At 38.9% G+C, this 25476-nt stretch overlaps 2 protein-coding genes and 1 pseudogene across 2 annotated transcripts; all 3 read right to left on the bottom strand.

Moving 5' to 3' along the window:
* Window positions 1–2927: 2927 nt before the first annotated feature.
* Window positions 2928–3857, bottom strand: LOC118853543 (olfactory receptor 4C6-like). Its single transcript, XM_036763674.1, has one exon. It carries the CDS (start codon window positions 3855–3857, stop codon window positions 2928–2930), a length of 930 nt encoding a protein of 309 aa, XP_036619569.1.
* Window positions 3858–14729: 10872 nt separating this feature from the next.
* On the bottom strand, window positions 14730–15760 carry LOC118854131 (olfactory receptor 4C6-like). Its single transcript, XM_036764464.1, has one exon. The coding sequence runs from the start codon at window positions 15758–15760 to the stop codon at window positions 14852–14854; it is 909 nt and encodes a 302-aa protein (XP_036620359.1). The 3' UTR covers window positions 14730–14851.
* Window positions 15761–17839: 2079 nt separating this feature from the next.
* On the bottom strand, window positions 17840–18419 carry LOC118853680 (annotated as a pseudogene).
* Between the last annotated feature and the right edge of the window lie 7057 nt (window positions 18420–25476).

Raw genomic sequence — 25476 nt, 5'->3', positions numbered from 1 at the left:
TGCTGAGGTAGATTAGACTGCAAGGCCAGGGCATCTGCCTGGCAAGGGAGATCAGCTAGTACCTGAGGAGGGGTAGAGGTCAGAGGGGAAGATACCCCAGAGACCCAAGTGGGTGCTACCTCAGAGAGAGAGACTAGGGGAGGAGATATTGCCGTGGGGGCAGGGCCCAAGGCTGGAACCTGAGTAGGGATTACCTTGGGGATAGGGCCCATGGTGATAGATGTTGCAGGGCCTGCAGTAGAGGCAGGGCATGGGGTCCCTTCGGCTGGAAATTCCTTCCTCCTTAGTAAAGGAGAAGTTAGGAGTAATTGTCGGGAGACAAACAAAATAAAACAAGAAAACAAAATATACAGAAGGTACCTGAAACTTTCCCAAATTCCCAGCGCCGAAACAATTGAAAGGATCTGGCACATGCTTCTGGATGGGGCATCCGTCCATGTCCTTCGACATGACCACTGGACCGAGAACCACCTGATAGCGTCAGGTTGAGTTGACCACGACAGCCTGGCTGTCTGACTCACTGAGACCACTGGACCGAGCTGTCCGAGTGGACCGAGAACCACCAGAGAGCGTCAGGTTGACCAGGACAGTGTGACTGTCCGACTCACTGAGACCACTGGACCAAGCTGTCCGACCCACCGAGAACCACCAGAGAGCGTCAGGTTGACCAGGACAGTGTGACTGTCCGACTCACTGAGACCACTGGACCAAGCTGTCCGACCCACCGAGAACCACCAGAGAGCGTCAGGTTGACCAGGACAGTGTGACTGTCCGACTCACTGAGACCACTGGACCAAGCTGTCCAACCCACTGGGACCTGCTGAGGTCAGGCCCGAGAAGCACATCCAAAATGTTTGGAGAGCGAGGAGGGAGATTGGGAGAGGGGGAGGCTCACATACCTTCAGTCTTGGCTGGAGAAGAACTTGAGATTAGCAGTACTTCCCGGTTCAGGGAACCATAAATGATGAGGGTTTGGGGTGAGAGGTGCTCGACACCCCAAAGTACCGACACGCCGGGTCCTGCCGAAAGAATTCGACTCAAGCCTTCTCAGCCAAGGGAAAGGATAAAGTTTATTAAGAGTTAGCCAAATAAGCCTGCCCCGAGAGATCCCACCCCTTGCGACGCCTGTAAGGAAAAAGGGCCAGACCCATCTGAGCTAGATTGGTTCTGACCAACCTCATGGAGGCAAGATGGAGATTATATACACAAAGGTTGTGGGAGGGATTGAGGGGTGGTCTGGGGTGGCCAGAAGAGGGGTCTAGGGAGGGACTTAAGGATGAGGTCAGACTCCAGGGGGGGGGGAAATAGCTGAAGGCCATATGGAAATGACAACCCATCAAGGGCTGGGGTAGCGGAGCTAGGGTATAGATATTTTGATCAGGATTAAGGATGGGAAACAGGATTAAGGGTGGGAAACAGCTGGACAATAGAGGACTGGGCAAGGTAGGCATTTGGGCTTAATGTTATAGCCTCAGGCCAAGGCCAGGTCGAGTGGGAAGATTCAAGGAGAGTTCAAGGATTCAAGGGGTTCCCAGAGACTGTGCCCTCATCAGACCTGTTTAGCAAAGAGCTACACAAAGGACCTGATGTAGGGAAGGGACCAGACTTACATAGACAAAAAGCTATACAGCCTGTAGGATGATTTTTGGGTTTCTTATGGGGGTTGGAGATTTAGGGACAGGATAAGTCTTGACACAAGATAAGGGAGACCACAAACTTTATGATCTGGTGGGGCAGGAGACAGGAATTCCATGATCCAGGATGAGGAGGAAGTTATGTTTTAACTCAAGTTAAGGGGAGCAGACTTTAGGATGCCCTCATGCTCAGGAGGAGCCTCACAAGGTACTGAAAAAGCAACCCTTAATATTATTTTTAATCCTTGGGGATCCACATCAGAAATCACATGTCTCATTATGATGAGGTTAGGGAACCACAGATTTTTAGAGGTGCACGAGACCTCAAAATACCATTGCACCAAATCCTGTCAAATGAATTCAACTCGAGCCTTCATTCTGGCCCAATGGCATTAGCATCACAATTGCTCAGGCTCCCTATGAGTTTACCCAGGATGGTGAATCTTTAATAAACTTTGTTTTTCTTTGGCTGAGAAGGCTTGAGTTGAATTCATTCTGCAGGACTCTATGTGTCAGTATTTTGGGGTCATTTTGGTTAACTCCATCAATCACTTTGCATACGTGGAAGACTATATATGAGGAATATTTCATATATCAGTCTTTGTCTTTGTATCTATCTATCTGTCTATCTATTTACCTATGCATCATGCTCATTGCATTTAATAGTTGTCCAGGTAGCAAAACGAAAGACAAAAAGTCCAGATAATTTTAAGTTCTATATAATACTTATGAGAAAACTAGAACTGGCACAGGAAGCTGTAATGGGATTGTGACATTTGTTAGTAAAGGGAGTGTGAGAACAATAGTATAAACTATTGTTAAAAGAAATCTGGCTTCTGTCCTCATGCTAGTAAATAAGAAAACTCAGGAAAAGAAAGATGAAAGTATTTTATTAGCATATCAATTGAAGCAAGAGTTCGGGCCTGGCCAGTGAGGATTTCAAACTGCTGATACTGCTTTTATAAACAGGGCAAAAAATATAAAGAGGACAATATATAAGGGCAAAACAATGTTGATTGATATAAGTAATAATAAGGATATAGGATTAGTGCTGCCCTTATAGTATCATAGGGAGATGGGATTAGTGTGCATGGGCAAGAGCATATCCTACCGCTGACTCCTGTAGGCTGGCTGGGGACAAACTGAAGTCTAAACAAGGTTTGAACATGGGGTCACTCTGACTAATTCTGCATAAGTGGCTGATTTTTCACATAAGAACTGATAAATCGACAAAACTACTAAAATATTTTTATCTTTCCTCTTCATTTGAGTGATTTGATTGTTGGACATATTTTATTCAAAAAGCACAGTCACTTTTGTAATCCAGAGTTTCCTCATGGCATTTTTAACCTCTGTATTCCTAAGGCTATAGATCAAGGGGTTTAACATAGGAGTAATCATAGTTACACACAGAGACACAGCTTTATCTATAGGAAATGTGACTACTGGCCTCACATATAAGAATATGCAAGGAACAAAAAACAAGACCACCACTGTGAAGTGAGAGCTGCAGGTGGAAAGGGCTTTTCTCCTTCCTTCTGAACTATCACCCTTCAGGGAAGAGAGGATAACTACATAGGATACAGTTAGTATGAGAAAGATTGACAGGCACATTACTCCACTGTTAGCTATGACTAAAAGGCCAAGAACTTGGGTGTCCGTGCAGGCCAGTTTCAGCAATGGGAACAAGTCACACATGTAGTGATCAATAATATTAGGGCCACAGAAGGGAAGATGGGCCATGAAGAGGATCTGTATGGTGGCATGTATGGAGCCCCCCATCCAGGCTGCTGCCACCAGCAAGTGGCAAACACGGGGATTCATCATGGTCATGTAGTGCAGGGGTTTGCAGATGGCCACATAGCGATCATAAGCCATGACAACAAGGAGAATGATTCCAACACCACCAAAAAAATGATCTGCAAAGAGGTGAGTCAGGCAACCTTCCAGGGAGATGATAATCTTCTCATAGAGTAAATCCACCACCATCTTAGGAACAATGATTGAAGAGAAAGTAGTATCCACGATGGATAAGAAGGTGAGAAAAAAGTACATGGGTGATCTCAAACTCTGACTGGCAGTCAGGGTTATGACAATGAGTAGGTTTCCTATAATTGTGATAATATATATGATTAAAAAAATGACAAAATAAATTTTTCGAAACTTTGGACTTTGTGTAAGGCCTAGCAGAATGAATTCAGTTACATTGTTTTTATTCTCCATTTTGGTCAATTCTCTGCCAGCTTCCTGGTTTTCCCATAGTTTTATTGATTCTTTGTTTTTCTGTTCATTTCTTCCTCTAATGAAACCTTGCCTATACTTCACTTAAAAAATCCAGTTATTTTAATTTCAAGTTGAGTCAATCATGAATCTTCTGCATGAAACTGCTTATCCTGTTAGGGATGAATTTTGTACAATGTGAATGAAGGGATACAGCATCCTCAATGCTAAGGAATGTGATTCATCTCCCTTTCTTCTTTGAGGTAATTGGTGATAGTAAATTCTTTCCACATAACTAGTCTGTCCGTGACTGAAGGTATGAAAAAAAATGAGTTAACATCATGTTTATTGATGATTAAAATCCAACAGAGTAGTATAACTCCTAGTTGTGTTTCAACTACATATTTCACATTTCAGATGAAATTGTAGATAAGATTAATGAGTAAATGTCTTTTAAGTCAAATGGGAAAGGTGGGTCTAAAGTTTGACTGAGATAAGGGAGTAGATATAATGATAATCTTGAAGTCAGGAAAACTTCTTTCAGGCCCTACTTCTGGCTGTATGACTCTGGGCAAATTTCTTAGCTTATCATTACCTAGTTATCACTTTAAGTCCAGAGCTACAAAGCACTGGGTTGACTGCATGGGTAGTGGGAGCTTCCTTGTTAGGACATTCCGGAATCCAATGAAATCATTTGTCTGGGTAAAAAGGAAGAAAAATAATTTCTGTGAGTATGAGTAATAATAATAATAACTGATACTTCAAAGTTTACAAAATGTTTTACCAATAATGCCTAATTTAAACCTCAGAATAATTCCACAATGTAAGTACTAGACACATTCCCATTTTACTGATGAGGAAGCTGAGACTCAGAGAGGTTAAGTGGTTGCTCTTGCTCACCTAGCTGGTAAGTGCGAGAGGCAGAATTCAAACACAAGAATCCTGGTTCCAAGCTGAATTTTAGTCTTTATGCCCTGATAAATAGTTGAAAGGGTGGGGGAGGAGATGCTCTTCTGAAGAGAAGTTACTCAGTGAGAAAGAAAAAAATGTTAGACCTGAGGCAAGATATCATTTTTTAATAAAGGGTGATGGGTGAGCAACTGCAATGATAGAGACATCATAAGGAATTACTCCCCAAAAGATTGTTAACCCTCAATTAATATGACAGACATTTAGCCACAATTCATAGGGGGTCAATGCTCATTTTAGCATAAAATCCTAGATTTAGATCCAAAAGGTAGCACAGAAGTCATTAAGGCCAGCCCCATCATTTTAGAGATGAGGAAATTAAAGTGGTCAGACACAAGGGCCTTAGCCAAGTCACACAAGTAGCTAGCCCTATTTTGGGATTCACACTCAAGTTTTATGATGCTAAAGCCATCAGGGTGATGGAAAAATGGAAACTTTCAAGTGGATATCTACACATTTCATCATTCCATGTGACTAGACTGATATATGAAAGCATGGACCATGATATCCTCAACATTCATAATATATTTTTTTAAACCTTCCACTCATCTCAACTTTCCTATTATTCTCTAGAGTCCCCCCACGCTCTCAGTCACCTAAGCTCTCAACCTTGTCACCCTCAATCCCCTTCTCTGAATCACCTCACAATGCTCATCGTTTGTCATTTCTTATCTTCTACCTTCACAACAACTTCCAGATACTTTTGCTCCTTTAAACCCACATATCCATCACTTATCTGGTCTCATCACCTCTTCCCTGGTCTATTACAACAACCATCTGGTTAATCTCCCTGTCTGAAGTCTCACTCTGCTCCCCTATATACACCACCCTGCTGCTAAACTGATCTTCCCACAGTGCATTTCTGATGCCATAAAATACCCACCTCTATACTTCCCATTCATCTACACACACATATACATTTAGGAAACTCTCATTATTCCCATTTACTTTTAAGATCTAATAGAAATTCTACCATTTAACATTTAAATATTTTCACAAGCTTGATCTTACCTTTCCATTCTTCTAATCCCTTCCAATCACTTTACTAATGCTCTACTTTCTGTTTTTTTTTTTTCAAACATCACATCATGCCTTTCCATCTTGTAATTCTGGGCCTTTAGAGTGGTGGTCCTTCCTATATGGATTTTTTGCTCTCTTCACTTCCATCTCTTAGCTTTCCTACTATTAGACAATGTGAATTTCAAATTATATAAAAGGCCTTCCTATACTCCCCTGCAACAAGTGTGTATATGTATGTGTATATACATATACATAAGTATTTCATATATTATATTATAGAATTCATTATATTATATTTATACATACACACATACACATATGCACACATACTTATGCACACACACTAATATGCTGTTAACATGCAACCAATTCAGTCTTACTCATACAACTTGTTGTCGTTGTTATTCTTGTAGTTGTTATTGTTACTTGTTTGTTTTTGTCTTCTGGTAGAAAACAAAGACATTGGTTGAGAGCATAGGAGAAAAGCTCTGGGTAATAATGCTCTCTATGGCATGTTGTAACCCTTTTCCTAACATTTATGCCTGCTGCCTCTTTTCTTCATCACCTCCCCTCCTCTACCATGCCTTTCTCCATCTGTCCCTCCTCCCTTGGTTCCTTCCCTCCTTCCTTTCTTCTGTCCATCCTTCCTTCCTTGTTATGTTCATTTATTTCCTCGCATGATAATTTTACTTTCCTCTCTTCCACTTCCAGCCTTTTAGTTAGTCATTTCTACCATCCTCTATGCTGGAGTCATTTGTGTTCAAATCCACTTTGTATCCATGTCTTGGCAAACCATATTCCTGGATTGTGGCCACCACATACTTTCTCATGTCTTATACATATATTATTAAAAAGGGCTGTAAGAAGTTACTGAGTCCCCTCCATACATGTTATTTAACATATCTGACATACTCACCCTTGAAAGGCATTTTATGTGTGCTTTTACAATTAAATTCCATTCCTCTCATAGAAATGTATTGATGTATTTCTCCTCTTTCTTAAGATAACAATAGATACAATTTAGATGGCAATTTATGGGTTGTAATGCATTTCATATATGTTACCTTATTTGACTTTCATAAGTATCTTCAGTGTAAATATGAGGAAATTAAGGTTACAAGAATGTAAATAGTTTGTTCAGGGTTACATAGCTGGTACATATCTTAGTCAGGAATAAAAACAGGTTTTCCTGACTCTTAAGCCAGTATTTTTTTCCACTGTAACACCTAGCAGTCATAAACATCTAATACTAACACTCCTTCTCTCCAATGATGAGTTCACTTTATTGAGAGAATTTTAAAAAGATATCCATTCACCATCATCTTTTATTTTCTCCTCCTTTCCTCTCATTTCTGGGAAGACTTGGATCTTTTGCTCTCTAAGAACAACACTTCTCTCCCTGTGGATTGATCTCAACCCCTCCTATACCTTAGAAAAGCATGAAATGGAAATTAACTTCTTTAATTTTCAATGTCTTCTTAGTTACTGGTTCCTTCCCTGCTCTCTACCTCCATTTCCAAGTCTCTCTCATCCTTTAAAGATAACTTCACTTGACTTTCCCATAAACCTCAATTTATCAATCTTGATTTTCTCTTCCTTTAATCAGCCAACCTCCTATGCAAAACTATGTCCATTTGCTGTCTGATATTTTCTCTTCTCACTTCATAACCCATGTTAATCTGGTTTTGACCTGATCAATCATCTGAATCCATGCTCTCTGCATGAAAAAGGAACTCTCAATTAGAGATCTTTTTTTTCAGTTTTCATAATCCTTTGCTTATATCTCATAGGACTCTGAAATTATCATATATGTCATAACTTAACATACATCATACATAACTCTCAGTGACATTTGCCAATGATGATATCCTCTTCCTCTTGGGTCTTTGGTAATATTATTCTCTTGGATCTACTTCTAGTTGCCAGCCATTCCTGAGCCTCCTTTTTGGGACTATAATTATTGTCCTACTGCCTGACTGTTGATGTCACCAAAGAAGCCCTTGTTCATACATTTTCCTCTTTTTTTTTTTTTGCTACACTCATTCTTAGTAATACTACATTCCACAAGTTAAATTATCATCTCTATATAGATTACTCCTGAAAAAATAAACATATAAGATATATACAAAAATATACATGTATATGTACCTATGTGTATGTCTATCTGTATCTATATAAATCTAGATATACATATGCACATACATGCATACACACATAAATATGTAACCCAAATATTCGGTATGTCAGTTATGTTTAGAACCCAAAAGTGGATCTTTGGAGCTAGATATCACATAGACATCTCAGAACTAACTCATACAAAAACAATTCATGTATCATTCTTCACTACATGGTGGCACCTCCTTCCCTCTAATCTCCCAGGTTTACAACCTCAGGTAATTTTTCAGTCAATACAATATTACTGATAAATATTTAAATCTCATATGGTCTAACACCACATAGTATCTTGTATCCAACCTGTATCTCTATTCAATAGCCACTGAACTAGTTTCTCTGAAGACCCTTATCTTTGTTCACCTGCTTTATTCACATACCCTCCTAATTGATCTAGGTACAGATAGGTGGCTCAGTGGATAGTATGCTGGCCCTGTTGTCAGAAAGACTCATCAGACTGTTCAAATCTGGTCAGCGTTGTTTTCCCCTAAGCTAGATCAAGTAGAAGTTGGTTTCCTTCCAGATGCACAAGGATTTCTTCTTTTCCTGTCTCCATGACCATAATTTGCCAGAAGGCATGTAGCAGTTACTCTCTAGGGCTCACAGTGCCTCTCTCTGGATAAGATTCATCATTATGTTTTATATTAGATTAGAAGTCAGAATCCCACCTATTTTATTTCCTATTATTTGGACTTCAGACAAATCACTTGATTTTCCAGAACTTCATTTCTTTACCAGGGAGTAGGTTCAATTGGAAGATGTCTCTTTACATTCATGGTCTTCTGTCCAGCTTACCTTTTGTAGGACTGGCTAAAACTGGCATTACTCTAGAGGAAGAGCGAGAATTGAAGTGACTGCTATAGAAACCCTAGTACCTGATGTAAAACTTCACCTCGTGCTTTGCAGAAGTAATCATCATACACCACTTGGAAATTTAAAAAATAACCCAGTTTCAGAAATAATTCAAACACTGTTCCATGGACTTTGTAATAAATCATAATTTAACTTTAGAAGGAACCTCTTTCCAGAAAAAAAACAAGCAGTTAAACAATGTTCATTTTGTGATGAAGTTGGCATTTCAGTGGCATCCAATAATTACCTCCTGGATAACAATAGCATTAAATACTGTTTCATTATTGCAATGGCATCCCATTGAGGATGTGTCTCTAGCGAGTAGTGAGTTAATGAGCATAACAGAGGTTTCACTTTTTTCCATATGAGGTGGGGGAAGCAGATCAGTCACGTTAAGTTGGTAGTGGTAAGAGAAAAATTGGTCCATAATTTCTAATAGTGAATTGGTGGTTGTAACAACAATGTTACTTTCCACTACTGTGACTGTATAAGAACAATAACAGCAACACACAAGAAGGCTGCTAGCAAAAGTTCTTTGAGCTGCTTTTCTAAGGAAAGCAGTTTTAAGGGGTTAACAATATCAATTTAATTAAATATACATACATCATTTACTTAGTTCAGGGGAAAAAGTCAACAACCTGAACTTCAGAGCAAATGCAGAGAAAAATATAAACAGATCAAAATAACACAAATCAACAGACAGGCTTCTATCTGTCTGACCATTGAAATTACATACACAGTTACCAGAGAGAGAAGCACCAATATCTAGGTTTTCAAAGCCGGGGGCCTCCAACGGCTACCCAGAGTCTCTTCCAGCCAAATCACCAACACTCTTCCAAAGAGTGTGCCTGATAAAAAAAACTCCAACCTCAGATCATATATACCCTGTTCAGGTGCCTGAGGGTGTGGGAAAGATCTTGAATCACTAGTACCACATCATATACATTGTTTCCAATCAGGGACTCTTGATTCAAACAAAGGCAAGACTCAAAAACACCCAATTGCTTCAGTGCTGAGGAGCACTCCAGAACAAAAGACAACAAAAGGTCCAACTTAAATGCCATTACATTTGAAAGACAAGACTCATCAAAGATACACAATTACCTCAGTGATGAGAAGCACTCAAAAAAAAAAGCAGTAAGTTCCACCCTGCTTGGCATTACAGTGGTTAAATCATTAAAGAAGACCGCTGAATAAAACGTAGCAGTACTGATGAAATAATAATGCAATCAATGAATACTTACTGGTTTTGGAGAATATGTTACTAAAGATGTCCCATTGGCAGAGGAGATCATTGCTGACCCAGCACAAACTGATCCCCACTGGAGAAGTCCATTTGGAATCATGGAACCACAAACCCTGAAGTGGATAAGGATGATCCTAAATTTGCATTTTCTTAATGTGTTCATAACACCCAGAAAACAATCCCTAATGATTTATCACTTTTGAAGTTATATACCAAAATACTTCTGGATTTCAGGTCAGGGAATCTAGTTATAAAACCTGACTCTTTGTGTAACTTTTCTTTGATCAACTCATCTCTGTGGGTCCAATTATTCTCATTTATAAAATGAGAGAAAAAAAAAGTTATAATGGAAGGACGATCTCTAAGGTCCTTATAATTCTAAATCCTCTGAAATTCCATCACTTTTATCTGAACAAGAAGTTAGCATGCTAGGTTAGAAGAAGCTTAACATTATCTCTTTCAATTCAGCCAGTCGCATACAAAGGCAGAGTAGATTTGTTGTCTAATTTGAAAGGTAGAAAGTGATACTTTAATCCCCTTACAACTCCTAAAACCACACAGTCCTAATAAATATTATTTTATTATAATTAATAATAGCAATAATTGATAATGAAAATATTATGAACACATCAACAAAAGGGAAGTTTAGAATCATCCTTTTGGGCTTCAGTGTTTGTGGTTCCTTGGTTTGAAATAGAATTATGAGACTCTGCTGGGCCAGCAAAGATCTCTTCTGCCAGTGAAATATCTCTAACATAATATTATCCAAAACCGGTAGAGACTGGCTGATTTCACTATACTACCTGGTGATGTATCATCATCATCATTGTTAGTATTTATATTAACAATAACAAACTAGCATTAACAATCTTCCAGGCACTCTTCAAAGTGCTTTACTAATATCATCTAATTTTATTCTCACAACTCTGAAGTAGAGGCAGGGCCAGGCTTTTCCTCATTTTACAGGTAAAGAAATGAAGTTAAACAGAAGTTAAGTGAATTCCCCAAGGTCACACAGCTATGAAGTGTCTGAGGACCTATTTGAACTCAAGTCTTCTGGACTCCAGTCTTGGTGCTCTAACAACAATTGTATCTCTTCTGATTAAATCTTAATATATTGAATTAATTACAAATTAAAAAAAATATGAATGTCTGAATATGTTGGGTCCCTAAAATCTATGTGACTTTTGGCCAATCAATTGTGTTCTGTGAATCTCCAGGGCATCAGGTATAAAATACTTACATAAATTATATAAAGAATTTTTGTAAAGAATTCACTTTGACTTATTTGCAAACTCACAGGATGAACTACGTATAAGATATGGAATTTTAAGAAATTTTAGCTAGGTTTCCACAGAAATTTTCTGTAAATTATAGTGCCAGGTTTCTCCTCCACAGATATCTTGGAGCAGTGACTTAAGCAAATGATATAACTGGATTTGGATAAGTCGGAAATTTAATTGTTTTTAAGTTTTTCAGTTGGGTCAAAGCACTACTTATAAAAATGAATTTGCTTCCAGTGATGATATTCAGCAATAAAATAAGATTTAAAATTGTGCATGACTCAAAGGAAATAAAAAAAATAATAATACAAGAGTGTGAGTGACTTGGTAGCCAATTATGAAAAAATGTTGTGCATAAAATTAGCCCCATTAAAAGGTATTATCTAGGAAAAGAATGACTAAAAAAAAAGGAGTTGGGCCAAAAAGAGCTCTAATGTCGAACCACTCTCTGAATATTAAAACACCTAGAGGAAAACTATGATCAGGTTTGGGACAGCCTCTCTAGAATATAGGTGAGAATAAAAGGATGATTCAGTGAATTGTGTGGTGGAAACAATGACTTTTTAAGTATTAGCAGGGATGTCAAGTGGAAGAAAAATAAGAGCGGTTAAATTTCTTCTATTTATTTCACCAGGAGATTGCCCTGGGAGTGATATGTGGAAATCAGAATTAGACAAATGTAGGTTTTCTGTCAGGGAAAAAGAAGAGCAACAAATTCTCACCATGACAGCTTTCTAATAAGGAAATGGAATGATTCAAGGGTGATGGGTTTCTCTGTTCCCTTAGTGTTTGAAGCAGAAGCTTCCTCATGTGTGGAGCATGCCAAAGTAAGAAGACAAATCAAACATTTAACTTGGCAAGCATTTATTAGACAAGTACATTCCATGGACTTGCTCTTTGGTCTAGGGATGCAATTGTTAAACTTACACCCTCTGTGACAAAGATCTGAAAACATCAGAATGCCAAACAGCCTGTCAGTCACAAAGTATATATTAAGCACTTCATTTGTTCCAGGCATTTTTCTCTGAATACAAATAGGAAAGAAAGTGACAGCTCCTACCATTGAGAATCTTGCATTCTAATGGGGAAGGTAACATAAAAAGTAGCTGAAAAGCAAGAGAGCATGATAGACAAAGTCCTGAGGAGATGGGATAGATAGCAGAGCTGCCTGGAGAGGGATGAAGAGCAATATTGACAGACCCCATAATATCACGAAGCAACTTCTAGAAAGGCAGTATGGTGGAATATGTGTTGGGGGAAAGTATGTTAGCATATAAGGATTCTTGTGCCCTCTTAGGGGGATTTCCACAGGAATGTGATTGAGAGGTGAAATAATTTGTCAATCTGGTAGCTTCCTGCTTTAACTAAGTATTTGCGTTAAATAAGTGGTAAGTACATTCTACACAGACGTAAAAATGCAAGTGCTATCAGCACCATCTAAATTTTGTCTCAAGCCACATTTCCCTTAGCCTACTTATTAGTTTTTTTGTAACTTAGGTTATGATAAATTAAGGGCAGTAGTAGAGTAGTAGTAGGCGGAGGAGGAGCAGTAGTAACCCTAACATTCCTACTTCATCTCCCACTCTAACCTTAACCCTAAATTATTACTAGTACTAGTACTACTACTACTATTACCACTACTGCTACTACTATTACTACTGCGTCTACTGCTGCTACTACTAGTATTACTACTACCTTGCTGCCCTACTACTACTACTACTACTACTACCACTACTACTATTACTACAAAGAGGAGGAGGAAGAAGATGGTTATCATTTATAGAGTCTTTTAAGGTTTTCAAAGAACTTCGCAAATATCTCATTTTACCCTTACAGCTACCCTTGGGAGGTGTCATTTTTCAATCATTTCATTTGGCTCCTCCTTTCCATGACCCCATAAGAGTTTTTTTTTTTATTTTGCAAAGATAATTTTGTGATTTGCCATTTCATTTTCCCATTCATTTTACAGATGAGGAACTAAGATAAACTTGCCCAAGTTTCCACAGGTAGCAAGTATCTGAGGCCAGATTTGAACTAATGAAGATGAGTCTTCTGGATTCCAAACCCAGTGCTCTATCCATTGTAATAGCTGCTATTATTATATTCATTTTGCAGATGAGAAAACAAAGTGTTTAAATGAATTGTACAAGATCAAACAGCTAGTAAGTATCCAAGGCTGGATTAAAACTCAGGTCATCCGGTAAATCCATATTAATATGTTGGCAGTCAAGAATCCAAAATAAGTGTCAAAGGAAGAGTTCATCTTTGGTACTACTGTCTCAAACAGAAAATATATAATTAAATTTAGAGGAGAATATGGGAAATGACTGAGTCAAAGGAAGACCAACTACTTTTATCCCACAATGTAAATATATCTTTTTTTACCCAAGTCTTTTGAGATTTTTCCAATGAAATAAGATAATATATCACTCCTACCAAAATGGAAAATAAAGGAGGGGGAAGGATTCAATTACTTAAAGACAGAGTGATTGTGAAAAAATTTGTTAAATATAAAGTAATAAAATAAAATATAGAAAATCTTTTGACCAAATCTTCTAGAATTAGACATCTGAAAATAAGATAATTGTGGGGAGTAAATCCAAAGAAATTGAAATATTCATAAGTACACTTTCATAATGTCAAAAAAATAGAAATAAAGCATATCCTAATGATTGGAAAATGGCTACAGAAATTATGGTACAAGAATGAAATGTGCACTATAATAGTACTGTACATTAAGAAATAAGAAATATAATGCATTCAGAAAATCAGGGAACAGATAAGTAAAATAAATACAATGAGAAAAAAAATATTCACAATGACTTTGACAGTATACACAGAAAGCTAATATTACAAAGTGAAAAAAGGAACCAGAACAATATATAATTGTACTGCCAGAGTCTAACCCCAGAGAGAAATTGCTGAAATGCACTTCTCTCCCTTCTCTGCAGAAGTACAACTGGAGGTATGTGGAGGGTACAATAGATAAAATATTTAACTTAAAGCAGCAAGAGATTAGATCGAACTTTTTTTAATTAAACAATGACTACGTGTTGGGATCTTGTAGGAGTCTGTGTGTGTGTGTGTGTGTGTGTGTGTATGCATATTTCCATGCTTAATTGTAGTCTTTTGTGGGAGGAAAGCAAAGGGGGGGAAAGAACACAGTAAAAAGTGCATAGCAGAGAAAAAAAAGAAAACTTACAAGGAAGCAAAGAAAAGATGGACAGCTCTCAACAAAACCATATTCATTATATAGACTTTCTTGATTTGGAAATTTATTGCTGTGTATTTTAAATCTTCTCTGACATTTTGCTGTGCAATGGCAATTCTCTTTTCTTATTTTGTATTTAAGTTTAAAATTTTTAAAATTTGTAAATTAAAAAGAAAATGCATTCTTCTGCATTTGAATGATTTTCAGTTGGCAAATTCACTTTTCCTGAACAGTTAAAAGGCATTCATTTGATCCAGAGTCTCCTCATGGCATTTTTAACCTCTGTATTCCTAAAGCTATAGATCAAGGGGTTTAACGTAGGAGTAATCATTGTAAAACATACAGCTACGGGTTTATCTATAGGAAAAGTGACTACTGGCCTCACATATAAGAATATACAGGGAGCAAAAAACAAGACCACCACTGTGAAGTGACAGCTGCAGGTAGAAAGGGCCTTTCTCCTTCCTTCTGAACTAACACCCTTCAGGGAAGAGAGGATAACTACATAGGAGACAGTTAGTATGAGAAAGATTGACAGGCACATTACTCCACTGTTAGCAATGACTAAAAGGCCAAGAACTTGGGTGTCCATACAGGCCAGCTTCAGCAATGGGAACAAGTCACACATGAAGTGATCAATAACATTAGGGCCACAGAAGGGAAGATGGGCCATGAAGAGGAGCTGTATGGTGGCATGTATGGAGCCCCCCATCCAGGCTGCTGCCAGCATCAGGTGGCAAACACGGGGATTCATGATGGTCATGTAGCGCAGGGGTTTGCAGATGGCCACATAACGATCATAAGCCATGACCACAAGGAGGATGATTCCAACACCACCAAAAAAATGCTCTGTAAAGACCTGCATCAGACAGCCTTCCAGGGAGATGGTTGACTTCTCATAGAGTAAATCCACAATCATCTTAGGAGCAATGACTGAAGAATAAGTAGCATCCACAATGGATAAGAAGGTTAGAAAAAAGTACATGGGTGATCTCAAAATTTGGCTGGTGGTCAAGGTTATGACAATGAGTATATTTCCTATAATTGTGAAAATATATATGATTATAAAAATGACAAAGAAAATTTTTCGAAGTTCTGGACTTTGTGTAAGGCCTAGCAGAATGAATTCAGTTACATTGTTTTTAGTCTCCATTTTGGTCAATCCTCTGCCAACTTTCTGTTTTTCGCTTAGTTTTGTTGGTTCTTTGTTTTTCTCTTCATTTCTTCCTCTAATGAGACCTTGCCTGTACCTTATCTAACAAATTAACTTATTTTAACTCCAATTTGAGTCAATCATCAGTCTTCTGCATGAAGCTGCTTATTCTGTTAGGTATGAATTCTGTACAATAGGAAAGAAGGGAAACAAAATCCTCAATACCAAGGAATGTGAATCATCTCCCTTTCATCTGAGACATAATTGGTAAAAGTAAATTCCTTTCATTGTAAGTAGTTTCTCTGTCAACAAAGACAGGGAGAAATGAGGCAAAATCACCTTTATTAATGATTAACATCCAGCAGACTGATATAACTCCTAGTTACAGTTTTAAATTGAATATTTATATTGTGACCACGTATTTCACATTTTAGATGAAATTGTAGATTAGGTTAATGAGTTAATTTCTTTTAAGTCAAATGGGAAGGGAGGGTCTAAAGCTTCACTGAGATAATTAAGTAGGTAGAATGACAATTGAGTCAGGAAAACTTCTTTCATACCCTGTTTCTTTCTATATGATGCTAGGCAAATCACTTGGCCTATAATTACCTAGGCATCACTTTAAGTCCAGAAGCTGCAAAGCACTGGATTAAGTGTATGGATAGTGTCAGCTTCCTTTTCAGGAGATTCTTGAATCCAATGAAATCACCTGTCTGCATAAAAAGAAAGAAAAAACATTCAGTTAGTTTGAGTAGTAATAACAATAACTGATACTTCAAAGTTTACAAAATGTCTTACCAACTTTTCCTCATTTAAACCTCTACAGGGTAAGGATGAAAAACATTGCCATTTTATAGATGAGGAAGCTGAGCTGGTAAGGGCTAGATGCTGAATTCAAACAGAGGACTCCTGGCTCCAAGTTGAATTTTAGTCATTATGCCCTGCCGAATAGGGCAAGAGGGGAGGTCTTTTCAAGAACATTTACTTATTGTGAAGGAAAACATGCTGAAACTGAGGCACAAGATCATTTTTAAAACAAAGAGTGAAGATTGGGCAACTACCATGTTAGAGACATCATAAGGAACTGCTCCCCAAAAGACTTACATATGATAGTTATTTAACCACAACGCATAGAGTGTCAGTGATCATTTTAGTACAAAATCTCAGATTTAGAGCCAAAATGTGCTTAGAAGTCATGGTGGCTAGCCCCATTATTTTAGACATGAGCAAACTGAAGTGACCAGACATACTGGCCTCACCAAGATCACAAAAATAGCTAGCCCTATGTTGGGTTTCACACTCAGGTTGTCTGATGCTAAATCCGTCAAGTTGCTGAACACTGGAATTTTTTTTTTCCATCACAACAGGGCCTGACATTTATTCCTTTTCCAAATGTTACAGTTAAAACCCTGATGGGAGGTTGGTTTTAGCAGTTAGAAAAAGTCACAAGTTTAGTTTTGGCCATTAAAAATTATTTACAAATGAAGAAAAATGAGACAAAACAAGTTGCTTCACATTATACAGATCCCCCTCCCCCCAGAACCCTTCAGCTCCCCTACAAAGTCAAAAGGAACACGCAGCAGGCGCACAAAGCTGGAGTCTGAGACCGAGCAAGACATTTATAAAAACCCAACCAGGTTAGCTTCCCTCCCGGGCAGTGGGGCCAGCAGGGTCCGGCAACAATCCTCTGAATGAGCCCCGGCCCACAAAAGCCAGGCCTAGAGGAGATGGCTGGCAGCCAGCTTGGGCCTCGGCCGCGAGAACAAACCTGCCGGGGAAGAAAGATTGGGGCTCACCAGTGAAACGGGCAGGGGTAGGGCCTGGAGCTGGGGCTGGGCTGAGCATCTCACTGCACTAAGCTAACAGGGAACTGCAGAGCAGGCGGGATGGAGGGGGCAGGGACGAGGGGAGGACAGTCCCCAGGGGTCCAGGGGGGAGAACAGCTCTGCCTGGAGGTCTCAGCTGCCTGGTCTACGCTGGGCTCGGGAGGAGGGCACTGACCCAGCCCGGGGGGTTGGGGGGGTGAGCACAGTCTTTGAACTCAGGATATGCCCAGCCGCCCCAGGGCGGGGTGGGGGGCTACTCCTTCTGCTCGCTGTCGGGGGCCGGCGTGGGGCTCTGCTCCGGGGCCGGGGCCCCCTCGGCGGCCTGTGGGATCGGCTCCTCCAACTTTCTGTCGTCGGCCTGAGCCCCCTAGTCCGGGGCCGTGCCATCGGCGGCAGCCTCCTCGGCCCCCTGCAGGGGCCCCTGGCTGCCTGGCGCCTCGGTCTCCAGCGCCCCTTCCTCAGTGGGCGAGGAGCCCGCTGAGTGCCCCCCCCCCCGCCTCCTTCCAGTTCGGTTTAAAGGACAGGCCGCTCAGCTTAAAGGACTTCTTAAAGGAGAATTTCTTCTTCTTGGACGTCTCCTTGGGCGGCTCCTCGGCCTTGGCCTCGCCGCCCAGGCTGGGCGCTGCGGGGCTCGTGGGTTCGATGGCGTCGCCGGCGGCCCTGGCCGCGTCGGTAGGCTCGGCGGGGCCGGGGGGGCCGGCCTCGGCCTCGGCCTTGCGGGGCACGTCTCCGTTGCTCTTCAAATGGCCGTTCTCCTGTCCGTTGACCTTGGGGGGAGCCGCCTCGTCGGCGCTCACGTCGCCCCTGGGCGCTTTCGAGTTCTGGCTGCCCATAGTCGGGGTGGGTTGGGGGTGGGTCTGCAGCGCCGGGCGCCCGCGGCGGGGGATGCTCCGAGGGAGGGAGGGGGGAAGAGGGAGGCTGTCTGGGGCGGGGGGCGGCCCGGCCGGCCGAGCAAACTCCGAGAGGGGTCGGGTGGGGGGAGGCGATGGGGGTACCCAAACGCAGCCCCCAAGTCCAGCCACTCCGCTCCGCGCCAGAATCAACAATGGAATTTTTCAAGGTACTGCTATGAATTTCATTGTTCCACATGACTAGACTGAAATATGAAATCAGGGACAGTTATATCCTCAAAATTTATTATCTTTCAATTGAAAATGTTGCACTCACCTCAACTTTCCTGTTATTCTTTGGTCCCCATGATGCTCTCAGTCACCGAAACTCTCAACCTTTTTTTTCATCCTCTACCTCTCACTTCAAAGCTCCTCACATGGCTTGTCAGTTGTTATATGTTATCTTCTACCTTCACAACAGGTTCCTGATATTTTTCCTTCTTTAAACCCCCATGACCATTATCCTAATACAGGACTTTATCGCCTCTCCCCTTGTCTATTACAGTAATGTTCTGGTTCATCGGCCTGTTTGAAATCTCAACCTACCCCTCTGCATGCTCCACATTTTATTATATTTATATACACATACACATATACACATTCATAATATATATACAAACATACTTATGTGCTGCTAATATCCAACCTATTTAGTCTTGCTCATATGTTTTCTTGTTGTTGTTGCTGTTTTGCTTTATTTTGTTTTGTTTGTTTGTTTTGTCTTCTGGTAGAAAAGAAATTGTTTGGGACCATAAGAGAAAAGACTACACTAATGATGCAAGGGCGTGTTATAACAATTTTCCTATCTTTTTTGCCTGCCTACCTTCTTACTTTCATTATTACCTTCCCTCCTCTTCCTCATTTCTTTCTCCCTCTCTCCTTCTTTCCTTCCTTTTTTCCTTTCCTCCTTCCTTCCTCTCTCCCTCCCTCCCATCCCTTTTCCATTCCTTTTCTGTGCGTTTATTTCCTCATAAGAAAATTTTACTTTCCTCTCTTCCAATTCCAACTTTTTAGTTAATCATTTCTACCATCTTCTAGGCTGGAGTCATTTGTCCTGTAGTCCAAACGATATCCATGTCTTGGTAAACCACAATGATGTATTATACCACCACCTTATTCCTCATGTCTTCTACACATATTTCTTAAAAGGCTTGGAAAAAGTGACTGGGTCCCCTACATATTGGTCATTTAACATATCTGATTTCACACTATTGAAAGGCATTTTTTTTGGTAAGATTTTCTAACTGAATTCTATTCCCCACATTGAAATGTTCTGGTGTGTTTTTTTTTCCTCCTCTTAAACATAATAATGGATAAAATTTAGATAGTGACATAGAGGTTTAAATGCAATTTGCATTTCTTACCTCATTTGATTGTCATAAATCTCCTCAATTTAAAAAAAATGAGTAAACTGAAGTTACAAGAATTTAAATAATTTGTTCAGAGTAACATAGCTGGTACATGTCTTAGTCAAGAATCAAAATTATGTTCCCCTGACTCCAAAGCTTTTACTTTATCCACTATACTCCCTAGCCATCATTAACCTGGATCAGAAGACAGAGTCCTCCCATTTTATTTCCTCTTATTTTAAATTTAGAAAATCATTTGGTGGCCCAGAACTTAAGCTCCTTACCGAGGTTCAATTGGAAGATATATTTCCCCTCTTGCTCTTCTGCCAAGTATATCTTTTGTAGGACTGGATAAAACTGTCACTGCTCCAGATAGAGAGTGAGAAATGAAATGGGTTCTGTAGAAACCCAAATATCTGATGTAAAACCCCACCTCTTGCTTTGCAGAAGGATTTGAATTATCATATACCACTTCGAGATGGGGAGGAAAAAAAAAAACCTCAAGATTTCACAAATTATTTAGATAGTTTAACTTCACAGGGAACCTCTTCCAGAAAGACAAGCAGTTAGAACAATGTTCATCTTGTGCTGAAGGTAGAATGTTAGGGGCATCCAATAATTACCTTCTGGATAGCAGTAGTTTTAATTATTTCATTATTGCAATGGTGTCCCATTGAAGATGGCTGTCCAGTGACTGGTGAGTTAATCAGCATGACCGTCAGTTCAGTTTTTCCATGTGAGATGGGAGAAGAACATCAGCAGAGTCAGGTAAACTTGTTTGTGGTATGAGAAAAATCAGTTCATAATTTCTACTAGCTAATTAGTGGTTATATCACCAAAGCAGACAGTTGAATCAAATGTAGTGGCACCAATAACATAATAGTGAAATCAATCAATCCCTACTGTTTTTGGAGAATATAATGCTAAAGATGTCCCAGTGGCTGAGGAGATACTTGCTGCCCCAGCAGAATCTGATCCCCACTGGAGAAGTCTATTTGGCACCAAGGAATGACAAACACTGCATAGGGATAATTGTAAAGTTCCCTTTTGTTAAAGTGTTGGTAATACCCAGAAAACAATGCCTAAAGATTTCTCACCTTTGTAGTAATATAATGAAAATATTTCTGGATTTGGAGTCAGAGAACCTAGAAATAAAGCCTAGCTTTACTGTTTATAGCCTGTGTAACTTTATATTGGTCATCTCATCTCTGTTGGCTCAACTATTTTTATTTATAAAATGAAAGAAAATCTCATAATGGATGCATGATCTCTAAAGTCCCTTATGGTTCTAAATTCTACAAACTTCTATCACTTTTATCTGACAAGAACTTAGAATATTAGCTTAGAAGAAGTTTAGCACTGTCTCTTTCAATTCAACCTGTCTTATACAATGGCAGAGTAGATTTGTTGACTAATTTGAAATGTGTAAAAATATCTTGTAACCCATATATAGTTGCTACAACCATGCATCACAATGACTGTAACTCCTCCAAGTAAATGTTATTATTATGCTAAGTAATAATAGTAATAATTGACAATGTTATGAAAACATTAACGAAAACAAAATCTTTAGAATCATCTCTATGGACTTCAGTATTTGTGGTTCCTTGGTTTCGAATAGACTTGATATTGGGGACCAGGTTCTGCTGGGGCAGCAAGTATTTCTTATGCCAGTGGACCATCCCCAATATAACATTGCCCAAAACCAGCCGGGACAGGCTGATTTCAGTATAGTAGTTGATGCTGTATCATCATCTTCTTCATTAATATTTATAATAACTTTAATAAAGTAGTACCTACAACCTTCCAGGCACCGTGCAAAGTACATTACAAATATCATCTAATTTGATTCTCACAACTCTGGGAGTGGGGGTGGGTTGGAGTGATTACTACTAGTTCTTATCCTCATTTTACTGCTAAAGAAAGCAGGATAAACAGAGGTCAATTTAATTCCTCAAGGTCATACAACTATATCTAAGGATGTATTTGAAATCAAGTCTGTTGTATTCCAGCATTGATGTTCTCTCAACATTTTTAAAATCCTCCACTTAAATGTTAATATATGGAATCAATTTTTAAAAATAATAAAAAATGAATGTCTCAATATATTGTGTCCCTGCAATTTGTGTGACTTTTGGCAAATCAAATCCCTTTTTGAATCTCCTGGGCATCTGGTATAAAAATGGAAGCAAAACACTTGCAGAAATGATTTAAAGAATTTTTGTAAAGAAATCACTTTGCCTTAATTGAAATCTCATAGGACAAATTTCCTATGACATATGGAATTGTAAGAGCATAGAGATTTTAGCTGAGTTTTTATGTAAATTTTACTTAAATTATAGATTCAGTTTTCATCACTTTGGGCATCTTGGAGCACTGCCATAACCAAATGATGTAACTGGAATTCAATATCTGTAGAAATTTCACTTATTTTAAATTCTTCTTTTAGGCCAAATCCCAACTTATAAACGTAAATTTGTTGCTGATGATGATATTCAGCAATGAAATAGTGAATCTTTATGATAGCAGAAGATGTAAAATTGCATATGACTCAAAGGAAATTGAAAAATTAAGAATATAGAAAGCATAAGTAGCTGGAAGCAAATTACCAAAAAAATTGGACCTGAAATTAGCCTAATAAAAACATGTAATCCAGGAAATGTTTGATTAAAAAAAGAGGTGAACTATTAATATATCAAGAGCTCCAATGTTTACCTATTCTCCTTTGAATATTGGAATACCTTGAGGACAACTGTTATCAAGTTGGGGACAGCCATTTTGGAATTTTTCGGGAAGGACATGGACACATATCTCACATGTATTTAATTTGGACACGAGCCAAAGCAAAATTGAACAGCATCTACACTGAATGACATCCTGATTTAAAAAGAATTCAATGATACTGCTTTATCTGATTTCGAAAGATAAATTTAGTGTGGATAATGCATCAATAAGAAATTTAAGCCACTTCTATGCAACAGGCACTGGTAAATAGCAGGGATAGTTTTGCCCTCCATAGGCTTATATTCTGATTCCACTGACACATCCACAGATAAATCACTCTTCTCATTCATACAATTTCACAACGTTTTATCACGCATCTGCTCTGTGCAAGGGAACAGACTTGGCATGGTGTACATAGAGCCAAAACTTAGAAATTGTTCCTACTTTCCAGGAGCTTACCTTCTCCTCAAGGATACTAATCCTCAAAAGATGATAGCTAAGAAATAGAGATAGGAAAAAAAGATTCATATAGCTGTAAACACAGATGCAGATATAGATGTAGATTTAGATGGCTTCTGAAGAGGTAATTAAATGAATAAAATAATTATTAATTTGTAACAGGCCTGCCTGGAGGAGGAGCATGGAAAGAATATGGAGGATGAGTTATGAGAGTTAAGTAAATTGCTCCAGAAAAGTTAGGCAGTAAGTAGAGAGAGAAAGGATTCAAGTACAGATTCTCTGGATAAAAATAAAAACTTCTTTCCTCTCTACTCTGTTATCTTTTCAGGAGTGGGCAAGGTTTATAGTTTTTGTGGGGAAAGCACTTTGGGTCTTGGTTTTTAAAACACAGTTTATTCAATTTGAATTTGTAAAAGCTAACTCCTGGTTCAGGCTGGGTTGTAGCCTTTCTATGCCTCTTTAGAGAACACAATGTGTGTTAGGTAATTCCAAAGACAAGAGATTATGAAAAGTTTCTTAAAATGCACTTGTTGATGTAAATATGAGACTGAACATCTGGTAGCTTGATATCTAATGTGGGGTGAGATAGAAATGATATCTTGTAGGAAAAATGTTCATCAGAATTTACTACACTGGAAATAAGAGGCAGTGCAGGTACGAAGATGGCTGTGTTTGGATACAACTCTACCAGTCTTGCAGAGAGAGGATTGTTAAATTTTCAGTGAAAAAATTGATACCTCAGAAATTAGCAATTAAATCATGCCTTAATTTGTACTATTCCTCATAGTTTAGATTTAAGATAGTGTTAATGATGAAGATTAAATTAAATGTGTTTGTGTACTTTTCTTCCTGAAAGCTCAGTTAGAAGTATGCTATAATATATCTGTAATGCTTCATAACTATTGCTGAGCTCAGCAGGAGTGAAGTAGAAGGCTTAGGCAATGATGTCATTACTAAACTGGAGATCTGTGACTAGAGGCTCATCATCATCATTGTCATCATCATCATCCTCATCATTATCTCTCTCCTTGCCCTTCCTTATCCTTCCTTCCCATTAGAGATTTCCTTCTACTTTCTATTTCTCCTGTATACCAAAGTATTTACATATTATCTCACCCATGAGAATGTGAGCTCCCTGAGGTTTAGAATTGTCCTTTTGCCTTCTTTTTTATCCTCAGTTATTAGCTCCATAGATCCATAGAGTTCTTCTTGGAACCTTTCTAGTACTGTTTTGAAACCCTGCCTGCTGACATCCAGTGTAAGACACATAGGGCCCAAAGTTGCCTTAGTGGAAAGGTAAACCCATGCATTTCAGTATCTCTCCTTCCTCTAAAGCTAGGCAAAAGCTTTATAAGCAGAGAATGTTTCTCTACAGATGGACCCAACTCCACAGAAATCTGGAACATCTTGCAGTTTTTTCAGTGTACTTCTTTGACTTCCTAAATCCTGATTAGTCTTTTCACTATTTCAAGTTTAGTAAGTTTTCAAGAGACTTTTTTTATCATTCCAAATTGGTTTTCTCTTTCAGTAAAGGTTTTACCAAAGCAAATCCTATCTGCCAATGCAGGGAAAGACATAAGCCTTAACTGCACCTCCAAATGGATGAAACCTCACAGTCTCTAGCTATATCAACACATTAAATCCAATGAAACAAAACAAGTCCTGAGGTAATATCATCTTTCCCATTCAAAGTTTGACCTTCTGAAAAAGAGGATTCCCTTTGTAGCAATTGGAGATAGTCATTGGTTCACCCACAGTAATTGAAAAACAAAGACTTTTGGCACATAGTAAGTCCTTAATAATTGCTTATTGAATGTCATAGAATCTGTGCTCATTGATTGATTTTATCCACATACAATGGATACAAAAACTGAGATTCAGAGATATAGGTAAATTACAAAAAGGCAGGGTTTGAACCCAAATCCTACTGATTCAATGTCCAGTTCCTTATCACAATCTCAGGCATCCTTTAAGGTGATCTTAACAGCTGATTCAGTGTATTGTGGGGTGAGGAGCAGTGTAAACAATTACCTTTCTAAGTATTAGAAGGGATGTCAAGTGGAAGAGAAATCAGAGGGGTTAAATTTCTTCTGTTTATTTACCCAGGAGACTGCCCTGGGAATGATACGTAGAATTAATAATTAGACAAATGTAGGTTTTATGTCAGAGAAAAACAACAGCAACAAATTCTTACCATGACAGCTTTCTAATAAGGAAATGGAAGGATTAAAGCATTATGAGCCCCTCTATTTCCTCAGTGTTTGAAGGAGAAGCTTTCTCCTCATGTGAAGCCTGCTGAAGTAGGGAGACAAATCACACCAAAACATGGCAAGCATTTATTAGGGACCAAGTACATTGCAGGGACTCCACTTTTGTCTAGGGATACAATAGTTAAACTTAGACTTTCTGTGACAAAGATCTGAAAATACCAACATACCAACCAGCCTCTCAGTCATTAAGAATGTATA

This window comes from Trichosurus vulpecula, chromosome 6, assembly GCF_011100635.1.
Source record: "Trichosurus vulpecula isolate mTriVul1 chromosome 6, mTriVul1.pri, whole genome shotgun sequence".
Classification (NCBI taxonomy): domain Eukaryota; kingdom Metazoa; phylum Chordata; class Mammalia; order Diprotodontia; family Phalangeridae; genus Trichosurus; species Trichosurus vulpecula.
This window is presented reverse-complemented; position numbering and strand designations above follow the sequence as displayed.